General features: G+C 33.3%; 1 protein-coding gene across 1 annotated transcript in view; it reads right to left on the bottom strand.

The window, feature by feature from the left end:
• Positions 1-6,487: 6,487 nt before the first annotated feature.
• The window catches only part of LOC127175406 (rho-associated protein kinase 1-like), a 28,114-nt gene continuing 21,139 nt past the window's right edge, over positions 6,488-13,462 (bottom strand). Inside the window, exons 7-12 of the mRNA XM_051126455.1 lie at positions 11,801-11,871; positions 11,611-11,699; positions 11,410-11,488; positions 10,487-10,748; positions 9,602-9,721; positions 6,488-8,910 (exon numbers count right to left, since the gene is read on the bottom strand). Of these exons, the coding sequence (XP_050982412.1) occupies positions 9,621-9,721; positions 10,487-10,748; positions 11,410-11,488; positions 11,611-11,699; positions 11,801-11,871 (602 nt within the window). The 3' untranslated portion in view covers positions 6,488-8,910; positions 9,602-9,620. The remainder of the gene's footprint in view (positions 8,911-9,601; positions 9,722-10,486; positions 10,749-11,409; positions 11,489-11,610; positions 11,700-11,800; positions 11,872-13,462) is intronic.

Here is a 13,462-nt window from a genome sequence, read left to right as displayed (position 1 = left end):
GACCCTTCCCCCATGTATGAGTGATTTCATGTTTGTTTGTTTAGATTAGTTATGTGTCAGTCCTTAGTTAATAAAACTCTTGTGCACAAATTACATGAGTGTTGATTCTGATTCTGCCTTGCAAATTAATGTCCCTTTACGATTCCGATTCGAGCTACGTGCTCTAATGAAATGGTACTTTAAGAAAGTTATTTTCTGTGGCCAAGAAAATATCATTTCTTAGAGTTGATATAAAGATTATACTGAATTAATACTGGGCGAACAGATTAGTTGATGGGAAATTGATTCTGCTACAGTTACTACTGGCAGCTGATATAAATAATTGTAATTAATCATAATTAATTGTAATTATTTATATACATTTCCCTTTGAGCTAAATCACAACAATGGGGCTCTGTGCATTCAAAATGCCATCAATAAAATGCACCTGTGTTCGTTGTCCATAACATACGCCTGCCCATACCATAACCACAATGCCACCATGGGCCACTCGATCCACAACGTTGACATCAGCAAACCGTTCACCCACACGACGCCATACACGCTGTCTGCCATCTGCCCTGTACGGTGAAAACTGGGATTCATCTGTGAAGAGAACACCTCTCCAAAGTGCCAGACCCCATCCAATGTGAGCATTTGCCCACTCAAGTCAGTTATGATGGCGAACTGCAGTCAGGTCAAAACCCCGATGAGGATGACGAGCATGCAGATGAGCTTTCCTGAGACGGTTTCTGACAGTTTGTGCAGAAATTCTTTGGTTATGCAAACCGATTGTTGCAGCAGCTGTCCGGGTGGCTGGTCTCAGACGATCTTGGAGGTGAAGATGCTGGATGTGGAGGTCCTGGGCTGGTGTGGTTACACGTGGTCTGCAGTTGTGAGGCCGGTTGGATGTACTGCCAAATTCTCTGAAACGTCTTTGGAGACGGCTTATGGTAGAGAAATGAACAGAGCAACAGCTCTGGTGGACATTCCTGCAGTCAGCATGCCAATTGTATGCTCCCTCAGAACTTGCAACATCAGTGGCATTGTGCTGTGTGATAAAACTGCACATTTTAGAGTGTCCTTTTATTGTGGCTAGCCTAAGGCACACCTGTATAAGATTCAGACAGATTTGTGAACAATATTTGAGAGAAATAGGCCTGTAAATAATTTTAGTACAGTTATGCAAATATTTAGTTTTTTTAGCATGTTTTAGTTTGTGGGTTAAAATTGAGTAATGTGATGTGGTTGCTACCAAAACTTTACTGTCACTACTGAAAATGTGCTGTCACGACCAAAACATGGGATGTTTTGTCAAAAATAAAGTATACTGAATTATCAGCTAAGATGTTATGTTGTATATTATATCTAATGTATATGTATATTCAAACTAATGAATCCATAACTTTGAAATCAGTATGATCACCTTTTTGCATTTTACAAAGAAAAATTAGATTTAAAATACAACAAATCTCATAAATCACACTTGAAATATTATTAAAATTGTAATTATTGATTTACCTCTGAAAAAAGTATAGCAAAAATTATATTTACAAAGAAGATGTAAGCAAAATCTTAATAGGTCAATATAACCCTTCTTAATAAATTGTATATTACTGTGTTTTGGTAGTGATACATTTGTGGAAAATACAAATATTTCAAAACTTTCTGAAAATATGAGAATTGACTGCACAATTACTAGAAATGTGTACCTTGGACATTATATAGTTTGCATACATACAAATTTTGTAGAAAAAGACATTTTTTTCCAAGATGTTTCCAACTCACATTGCACAAATTCTGTAGAATAGCCCAACCAGTGGCACAGCAAGTCAGCCCCAGGCCCATATGCAAAAAACGCTCATTGTTGTCTTTTCTGAAGTAAATTACATTACATGACTATTCACAAGCTGTTTTATTGACAGTATAAATGCTTGGAAATAATACTTAATGTTTTCAAGTCTATTCATTATTTGTAGCGCGACAGTCACCCAATAATAGCAAACGTTTTGTTACTTTTAGCACAAATCGAAGCCTTTAATTTCTGTCAATTTTATCATGAAATACAAACAATAAATGCGTTTAGTTTAATTCTATTTAAATTAAAACAATGCCACTCTCACGTTACACATCATGTTCTCCCACAGCGAAAAATACATTGTGGAGCAAAGATGAAAATAACAACATGCCGACAGACAAGACAGAGCAGGCTTCTTCTGGAATGATACAAGGTCTTTAAAATGTTGTCATTTTTCAAGAAATTCAAATAATAAATAACATTTTGTGGCTCTTTAATGTGACAGATCACCGTATTGCCTTATTAGATCAATCGACACATGAACCGATCATCTTTTCTTATTTACTTACAACACGAAATAAACTAGGTATTAGAATGTATTTTATTTCAACCGTGGAAAGATGTCAATACACAAAATTTTTCAAGTTTAAGTCCACTTAAGTTAATCTGTCTGATTTGTTTGTCGGATTCGCTGTTATGACTGGTCAGATCGTCTGTCAATCAAACCGTTTGCAAAGGGTCTTTGTAAAAATGTATGCTTTGTTTAGATCATAATTTTAACTGAAAATTTGAGGAGTAAAGAGTAAAAGAATAGAAACTACAGTACGCATAAAAAGCATTTGAACAGTAACAAAACAAATGCGGTAAAAAAGTTTATCATAAAAAAGTGACTTTCACAAAAAAGATAATTTATTACTTTTAAAAAATGTAAACTCCTGAGAATCCTCCATATATATAGACGGAGACGGATATATGATATATGTATATGAACATAGACGGATATATGTAGATCGGGCGGCACATTCCCTTCACAAACAAATGTAATCTACTGCATTTTCAGCGGCTCAGATGTCGGGAGTAAATGACGACCACTATGTTTATTATTACATCCAGCAACACAACACCTCAATCTGAGATATTCTTGTCTAACTTACATCCCTGCTCTGGCATCGAAGCAATGGAGGTTACTGGACTGTTTCAGCTTGTCTGAGGTAAGACGCTCATGTCAATCAACTATCGTGGGAGCGGCCTCTGTGGGTGTGACGGCACACCGACAGGCATCTGAGAATGGCTCGATTTGAAAAAGGGGATATTGTTTTTTACAGATTAATTAAAAACCACTGCATGGATTTTTATCATTATAGGGTAGATTTGTACATACACTGCCAACACATGTAACACACAACATGTAAAAGTGAACTTAGCATCTGATGACCCCTTTAATATGACGTCATAAAGAGCGATCTGAAAAGCAGCTTTCTAAATGACTCTTGGTTAGTTCAAAGATGAAGTTTAGCGAATTAGTTATTTGTTCTCCTGTAGTATAAAAGCTCGTTAAGTCAGTAGTAGTTTCCCCCTGGGCTGTGGTGGTCTGTGGGTGTGCAGCCGTGCAGGGGGACTGTACGGAGTTGTAACCAACTGGAGTGATGTAGTGCGTGTTGGGGGGTGTGACACAGTGATTGACAAAAGAAGGACTGGGTGGTTATTCTCATTCTCTTATCAAATGAACTTTAATGGTTTATAGCAACCCCACCCGGCCCAGTCCTTCAGAATTAATAGTTGTTAATCACTGTTTGCACCTGCTATAAGAGAAAACAAAACAACTAGATAAGATATCCAAAATGACTTGAGCAAGATCAAAATAACTAGCACAAGAGCAAGGGATATATTCTGGACCAAGAAACAGGTAAATACCAAAACAAACCAGCAGAGACACAAGGGAAAGGAACTCAATATATGGAGCAGCACACATGAGGACCAGGTGAAGACAATCAAGTAGACAAGGGCTAAACAATGGGGCGTGACCAGAGGGAAACAAGGATGTTGGACAAGAGGAGCACGTGGCAGACACAAACAGAGACAGAACCATGTGCTTAGACACAAAATAAACAGAGAAACATTGAACAAAGACAAGACAATCAGAGTAGGATCCTGACAATTTTCAGACTATCGTACGCTGCTCAGTCTCTCCATGTTGATAAGAACACTCTCAAGAATATTGACAAAATGTTATTTAATTTCATATGGAAAAATGGCATATATTACATAAAAAATCTGTGGTTTTAAATACCAATGAAAATGGTGGTCCCAATATGTTAGATTTTTGTACATTTATTAATACTCTTAAAATCAATTGGGCCAAACACTTTATTAAAAATCCAACCTCTATCTGGAACTTTATTCCACATTACATTTTCTCCAAATTTGGTGGTTTTATTTTTTTATTACTTTGTGATTATAATATTGAAAAATTACTGGCTAAATTATCTAATTTTCATAAGCAGGTTCTTCTCGCCTGGGCTTTGTTATACAAGCACAACTTTTCCCCTCATAAATATTTTATTTGGAACAACCGTGATATTCTGTATAAAAACAAATCTCTTTTTTACCAGCGTTGGTTTGAGGCAGATATTTTACTCGTAAATCAGTTTAATAAATGGCCACTTATTAAATTATAAAGAATTTCTTTGTCGTTTTAATATTCCCATTACTCCTAAAGAGTTTGCCATTGTTTTTGATGCCATACCATCTAGAGTTATTAGACTGTTTCAAATGATTCCCTGTCCTTCTATTTTACCTTATTTAGATCCTACTATTTCAGCGGTGGGAAAACAGTGCTTTTCTGCCTCTTCTTCTAATAAATCAATACGTTTGTTATTTCTCAATGATTTTGTATCAATTTCAAATGTTACGGTTTACTGGAATGCTTTTGTCCCTGATATTGCCTGGAGGAAAGTTTGGTTGATTCCAAATAGATACTTAATAACTAATAAGATAAAAGAAGTTTCTTTCCGAATTATCCATCGTATATATCCTGTCAACACTTTCTTAAAGAAATATAAAAAAAGATATTGATACAAACTGTTCCTTTTGCAAACAGCACCCAGAGACTATAGTGCATTTATTTTGGCACTGCCATTACCCTAAATTGTTATGGAAAAAACTCTTTTTATTTGTTATTGAGAATACTGATAAAGATTTTTCTTTACTTTGGTTTGGTTTGGTTTTGTTAATTCAAAAAAAGTGTGTTTACAGGAAAACAAATTGTATGTACTTAATCTCCTTATTTTGTTAACAAAATTTTTATATACACTACCGTTCAAAAGTTTGGGGTCAGTACATTTTTATTGTTTCTTTTTTCTTCTTTTTTTTTTTTAAAGAAATTAATACTTTTATTCACCAAGGATGTATTAAGTTAATAATTAAAAGTTTATTAAAAGTTAATAATAAATAATTTGCATTGTTATAAAATATTTATATTTTGAATAAACACTGTACTTTTTAAACTTGTTATTCATGAAAGAATCCTGAAAAAAAAAAAAAAAATCACAGGTTCCAAAAAATATTTGGCAGCACAACTGTTGATATTATCCAACATTGATCATTCTAATAATAAATCCGCATATTAGAATGATTTCTGAAGGATCATGTGACACTTAAGACTGGAGTAACAGCTGATAAAAATTCAGCTTTTCATCACAGGAATAAATTCTATTTTAAAGTATGTTAAAATAAAAAAACATTATTTTATATTGTAAAAACATTTTGCAATATTACTGTTTTTTATTTCTATATTTTTAATCAAATAAATGCAGCCTTGATGAGCATAAGACACTTCTTTAAAGACTATTACAAGTCTTACTGACCCCAAACTTTTGAACGGTAGTGTACATAAATGTAATTTTTCTTGTCAGAAGCCACTGTTTCATGTTTTGCTTGTTGAAATACAACATTAAGAACTATTAACTATTAAGTTACTATTTCTAACTCGTGTAATAAGAAGGCTTTAAAAACTGTAAGAATCTGTAAGCTGTTTAATCTTTTACTTTGAATGCAATGTGATTTGTTTAACTTTATACCCCTGTCTAATATTTTATTTGTTTTGTTATTGTAATTTTTATTTAATTTTCTTTTTATTATTTTGTCATTTTATATTGCAACTGTTTTCTCATTGGTTGACATATTGTTCTTAATAATAATAATAATAAAAATAATAATAATAATAGCCTTCCGCTGCTGCAGTTGAACGGATAATTAACGCGTTTATTGCAACTATATTTAATCTTTTTTAAATTAATCTTCTTCAAACAGCAACACCAAGGAATGGTTCGAAACAACCCGTACCGGGGCAGAGCCTAGACAGGGCTTTCTTCTGTGGCTTATAACTTGCCATTTCATGTTGTTTCTAAAACCAAACCTTACAGAATACCCTCAGAACCCTTTGATATACTTCGGCACGATTTGCATAGTTTTATGACACATTAAAAAAAAGTGAAAGTCATGATTCATTGCCACTGCAAGCAGGAATTTTTCTTTGTTTCAACCAATAAATAAATAAATAAATCAGATAATAACAAAGTGCAATTGGTTAAATAAACTCAGACGCAGATTAACTCGCCTTATGAAGTGCAAACCAGTACTAAAGTGTAAATAACACAGTAGTCATAACTTTGTTTTTGCTGAGTTTATTTCATTAATATTGAGTATTAATTGATGTCAAATAAAACTGAGTTTTATTTTCTCTGCCAACTAAACTTCCAGAGCAAGCTGTTAGTTCTCTCTGCGCTGCCCGTGTACACATAAACACTATTAACATTTAGGCTACTTCACCTCACTTCATGGCAAATTCTTAAATGAATGGTATTCAAAAAACAAACAACAACAAAACATAAAATATGCTAGCCTATATAAAAATAGTGCCATTACAAACAGCATTTATTTTAAACGGCAAAAGGCATTTATTTTAATCCACACTGAAACTGCACAGAAGTTGGACTTTTTTCATTCAGTCCAAAGTTTCCATAACCTGTTTGCGATTTACCTGCTAAAATATTTCTGTAAAGAAGTCTTCCTCAGTCAGGTCCTCATATGCAAGTAAAATAACAAAATAATAATATGCAAAAGATAAAATTCATTAAGCATAATACATTTTTATATGTTCGGTTGACGGTGTTTTACTTTGATAATGAACAGTGCACTGATATGTTGTGTGAGCGCGCGAGGCGCCAGCGCCAGCGCCATCACTTGAATTTCTTTCCCCAGCAGCAGAAACAACTTAATACTCAGTGGCGTACGGGACACCCCAGTCCCCAGTCGCAGGACATTCTAAAAGGCAGTATTTAGTAAGGGTGGGTACAACAATGTACCACAATGGAAAATGGCCCAAAATGACTTTTTCTATTAAATTATGATTTACTTTTCCATTCACATGCACATTTCTTTTAGAAATTGATGTATCCAGTCTTAATTTCCATTGAAATCTGCCACACACACATACAGACACATAAACACATGCACAAACACAGTCATTATTATGGTCACTGAAGGCTAACTCATCCTCACTGTCATCACATGGAAGAGGCAACTCGGCACTCTTCCTATTGCCCTTTCCGTAAAATATTGTTGTTCATTTTTTGCAAAGACTAAATAATTTCCTTATCTATACATAAATACACATATACTACAATAAACACTCTAAATAAATACATTATTACAATCAAATTGTTGATGTTACTATCTATAAAAAATCCCAATGGGGAAATACATTACTTCAATTTCACTGTGGTACAGCGTTGCCATATGGCAACATACCTATTTTTCCATAGTGGTACAGTGTTGCCATATGGCAACATTGATATTTTCTCATTTTACAGAAAAATAGATAATATTGATTTCTGAATAAAAATATGTAATTTACTAACCAAAGATGATGCAAAACAATCTCCCTTGAGAAGAGACATTCAGAAATTAGGTTTACAGAGCAATTTCTGGAGCACTTCAACAGGTGTCCTCCATGTTGGGGTGACAGTGGAAAAAAAGTGTTTGGAGGAACATTCAAATGTCATGTGGCTTAAAAACAGAAGGACTGTTAAAACATAAAAATATCATTGACTACCTTAAGGTCGGCCCTTTTAATTAACATATTGCATTATATTGTATTTTTTTCAGAATTACAAGGAAATAAGTAGAAAGTAATTGTTGCCATATGGCAACACCATACCATAGAGGGTTAAGATTATTTGATGTTAAATGCATTATACTTTGGAATAAATCACAGCATGTTTCATGATAATAAACGTGACTTACAGTCAGGGGCGGATCTAGAATATAATTTTTAGGGTGGCAAAGGGGTGGCATGGGGTCTATGAGGGGTGGTAACAAAATTAAAATTAGAATGGAGAACGCTTGCTGTGACATAAACTGCCATATCTGCTGTCATGACCGGAGTGGAGAACGGATCTAAAATGAAGCGCAATTTTACGCTTTTCAGCTCAATGAAAATAAACAACTTAAAAATCTGGCTTTGTCATTTGTATTCATTATTTATTACAGTTTTACAAATTCCGATCCACTTGAATTTGTAAGTGCTCACGCTATGAATAACACGTTTCGAAATGTAAACAGTCTTCTATCAGCCAAAAAGATGTGAATGAATCATAAAAAGGAGCCGATGTATGTCTCAATGCTCTGACTTCGTCTGAAGAACACAAATCCAATAAGTAGTGTTATACCAAACTAATTCACAACAATATCCCATAGTGAGTTTCCATAAACATTTCCTTGTATCTCTTATTCATGAATAAAAACAGCCCTTGAAACCACACAGTCATAAGACTAAACAACAATGGAAAAATGTGTAAAACAAGAACAATAATATAATGTAAATGACTAATCAATTAAAGAATCAATGTAATGGATGTATAAATGACTATAATGATTATTAGAAATGATTATATATTTTAAATGCAATAATAAAATGATTAAATGATAAATGATTATAAAAGAATAAATGAATGAAGAATAAATGAAGAATAATAATAAAAAGAAAGTAAAACACAACACAAATGTATGGTTGCTCTCTTGAAGCAAAACACAAAGTTTGCATCATCAGATCCTTCAATTCAGATGTTTAGCTGGAAGAAAGAAGAAAGAGAAAATTTCCAGTAATTGTGAGAAAAACGTGTAAATTTAGGATTATGTTCTTACTTGAGGGTCCATGTTAAACAGACTATCATAAATCATCATAATGAATCAAATTTCACACACACATCTGAAGTTCTGTGGTAATGTGAGTGAAACTAACAAAAGCTTGTCCAGCTCACATTAAACTACTGAAAACAAACGAGAACAACAAAAGGAAATGAAGCCTGAACGACTATTAAGATATTTTAGAAGACCTAACACTTTACAATAGGGTTCTTTAGTTAACATTAGTTAACTACTTTAGTTCACCAACTAAGAAGAAACAATGCTTTACAGTATTTATTCATCTTAGTTAATGCTAATTTCAGCGTTTACTGATGCATTATTAAAATCACAAGTTGTGTTTACTAACATTAGTTAATGCACTAACATGAACATGAACTATGGACGACTGTATTTTTATTAACTGACATTAACAAAGATTAATAAACAGTGTAATAAATGTATTCTTAATTTTTTGTTCATGTTGGTCATTAACTAATGTTAACAAATGACACCTTATTGTAAAGTGTTACCGATATTTTTATGCATCATGACACTTTCATGATAATTAAGGACATACTGCCTTAAAATTACTGCAAAATGGCTAAAATTGCTTTTTAGTAATATAGTAAAATTTACTTTTACAACTGAATATCATCTAAGGAATCTTCTTCCTGAGATGACTGATCCATTTCTGCTGCTCGTCTTGGGACAAGGCCAGAAGCAGAATGTCTCTGGCCGATGTCACATCATAATTAACTGAGGAACAAAAACAAAATGATATGTGAGTGTTGACATTTTCACACATGCATCAGTTTTTTTTTGAGAGATGAAAACGGTCCATAATGCGCAAAAAACACACATATGCAAAAAATAACACTGGAGCCATATTGACAAGACTAATTTATACTGTGTGAGAAAAATATTATGTTTACTATTATAAAGACAACTAGGTGATTTTGTTTGTTTTTTTTAACCAAAAATTGTACTTAAAAAATAATTAAAACATTTTCCAGAAAACATCATTTTTTAAAAACAATTGTTAATAATTAAAAATTATTTAATTGGCTATTAGCATTTTTTAATTGAAATTTTCTGTGGACCTTCTAACACCACCCAAATTCTGATATTTTGAAGAATGTTGGTAACCAAACAGTTGACGGTAGCCATTGACTTCCATGGCATTATTCCATACTATGGAAGTCAATGGCTACCGCCAAGTGTTCGGCCACCCATATTGTTTAAAATATCTCCTTTTGTGTTCAACAGAAGAAAGAAACTTATACAGGTTTGTAATAACATGAGGGTGAATAAATGATGACAGAATTTTCATTTTTGGGTTACTATCACTTTGATCTTGTGACCAGATTGTCATACAACTAATTAATATCTGGGACCTTTATAACAGAGAAATCAAAGTAAAATTTTAACTTTGCAGTTCTATAATTTATGTACAGTTCAATTAAATGTAAATGTAAAAAAAATCATAAAAGCAAATACAGGTATTTTCTGCTGGTGGCTCACCTTTGCAAGGAGAGATAACATCCTCCTTTTTGTCCAGATGGTCCGTGTGGCACTTGACGTGGCATCGGCGGCACTCCAGGGCCGGCGGAGGCTTGAAGACGTGCCACAGCGGTTTGGAGCAAGCCTCGCAGTTTGAGGGGAAATGATAGAGGGTGGGGATGAACTTATGGCCTTTGTGGGGCAAGCAGTTGGTCTTATCACCCTGAGGAACACTCTCCAGGTCTGCTTCCTTCCTGCACTCACCTTCATTCGCATACAGGATCTGAAGAACAGAAACATTTTGTCGATTTGAGTAAATGGCAAAAGGTCACAGTGTTAATACACATACATTATGCATGATATCATTTTTTTTTCAATGCTGGGTAGATTACATACAAATTGTAGTTTTGACTGATTCTAAATTACATGATGAAATTTGTAGTTAGTAACAATCCATTACATTTCAGACTATTTTTGATTACTTTTAGATTACTTTTGACTTTGAACTTATCACATTGATTTAAATAGGATGTTTGTGTATCATATTGGTTTAAAAATAAAAAGAAAAGAAAATGTTTTCCATTTGTTGTTATTAACAACATAAAGTGCATTAAACATTACAGTTTCATCCAAATTTCCCAAAATGGGGTTCATGAAGGAACTGCAGGGGGTTTATGTTTAATGAAAAGATAACTAATTAAGCCATACAAATGTAAAATTAACACCTATTAACACCTGTTGTATTGACATCTTATTTTTCACATCTACCTCAATTGAATGTAAAAAAAAGCTGGATTTTTACAATTTCTGAGCATCTTGGCATTTTTTTTTTATGTGCATAAAAACAGGTGGATGGAAACAGCATAACATGATCATTTATCATTATGGGGCATATCGCTAACTTTATTAAATATAATCGCTGCACAATAAATAAAATAGCAGACCTGGAATATTCTTGGAATTTCATCAGCCTCAGCTTGATAAACGTCACCTTGCGTGACAGGACGCACATGGATAAGTTTGCTGTTTTGAAAAAGGAAAATCATTCAGTTTTATAGACAAGAATGAATGAAATGCGCAGTTAACATTAACATTAACGCAGTGTATAGTTTGATCCATGGTTAGTTATTCATCAGAATACTTACTCGATATCTAGTACCATAGAAGGGTTGGACTGCTCCTTGTCTTGCTCATCGTTGTAAAAGAGAATTTTTTTACTGCTGACCACAACATACTGAGGAAAACAAAAACAGTTGTTAGAAAAGAGCAAGTCATGCGTGTCCAAATGCACAGAAACATAATAGTTTAACACACAATTCTTCAAGTTAATCTTACCTGCTTTTTCCAACCATATCTTTTTATATTAGCCCTATTAGGTATGGCAAGCCAGCCTTCAAGTCTTGATTCTGCAGACAAATAAAATAAATTAAATCCAAGCCAGAATTTGAACAAAGACTAGGAAAAAGACATGCAGGTCATCTGGGAAAACAAACCAAGGTTGTGACACAATCCATAGAAACCAAAAAGCTAACATGCGTAAACCAGGTACACTTTAAAACAACTGCCTCACATCACAAGGCTGTAGTTTTAAAATCCCATGCTGCTGACTTTCAGCGTTCACATATCATTTTACCTGATGATGCTGCTAAGTAAAACTAATAAGAAAAAAGGGCAGGCCTTTATTTTATTGATCAAGAATTAATTGGATGATGAAAATGCGATGCTCCACAACCACTCAAAAATCACAATAGCAGCTATTAATTACTTGATTAACATGAACGAATAGACTAAGAGGGGATGTCAGCCAAAAGTTGTTTCAGTGGTGAAGCAATTTATTATATTTCAATGAATGACTATGTAGACAAACATCTTCCGATGTGGACTGAAATTGTGCATAATGAAACTATGAATGCGTATAACTGGCTCATTGCAATTCTGGTTTAAAAGTTAAAGACAAGTCTGTAATTCTGGCCTTTTGAACAAACTATAATGCAATTACATTGAAATGTTACTGGTTTAAAAGCATACTTAGTGGAAAATACAGGTAGGTGACAAAAGAACTGTTTAAAGAAACATGCATGAACTGTGTGACTACGACTGTGACTGCTAATGTCATTCACTCTGTAGTGAACATGCTGCTGGTGCAACAGATAAACTGTACATTCAGTCAACATACAGAAGTGCCTGTCAAAATAATGGCTTTTTTAAATTTATGAGAAAAATTACGTCTGTGGTAAATATAAACTGACGATACTTGGATTGTTGTACAACATGAACAGCACAAACTCACTGTCCATGTTACTTACTACAAATATATACCTTAAAAATAAACATAACTGCTGCAGAACTGAGCAAAACATGGCAGTATCAACAATTTATATTCAGAAAAAAACCTTAAAAACCCACCTAGACCCATATTAAAAATTCTTGTGCTAAATCAATAAACTTAAACTTTTATAACAACTATTACATGATCCTTTAACTCTGATTACTACAATGTATAATAAGTCTGCATCGATTATTTTGATTTTGCTCTCATAAAAATACAATTACTTGCGTTACGTCTAACATTTTAGCAAAAAAAAATGTTTGCAAAATGTATTTAGTCAGAATTATTTTGCCATTTGCACTGTAAACCCTAATGCTGTCTTTACTTATACAATCAAGTAATGTTGACTAAACATTACTTAAAATTTTGCATTTTGGACCTATTACTTAAAAATATGAGTTCATTTAACTTATTTACTATCAAAATGCATAAACTTAAGATTTCAAGTGTTGTGAGCTCAAAATCATGATTAATCATTTGAAAAAAAATCATTTTAAAAAGTCATCTTGAATGTTGAATTTTCAATACAACTGAAATATTTGAGAGAACATCACATAAGCTGACTTCATAAATTAATGTTGATTTTCCTGAAAAGGTTTTTTTTTTTTTTTTTTTTTTTTAATACTCACCATTATAGTGAATAGTGTTACTTTTGGTTGGGCACTTGG

This window comes from Labeo rohita, chromosome 2 (assembly GCF_022985175.1).
Source record: "Labeo rohita strain BAU-BD-2019 chromosome 2, IGBB_LRoh.1.0, whole genome shotgun sequence".
NCBI classification, from domain to species: Eukaryota; Metazoa; Chordata; class Actinopteri; order Cypriniformes; family Cyprinidae; genus Labeo; species Labeo rohita.
The sequence above is the reverse complement of the archived record's forward strand: the minus strand, read 5'-3'. Positions and strand labels throughout refer to the sequence as shown.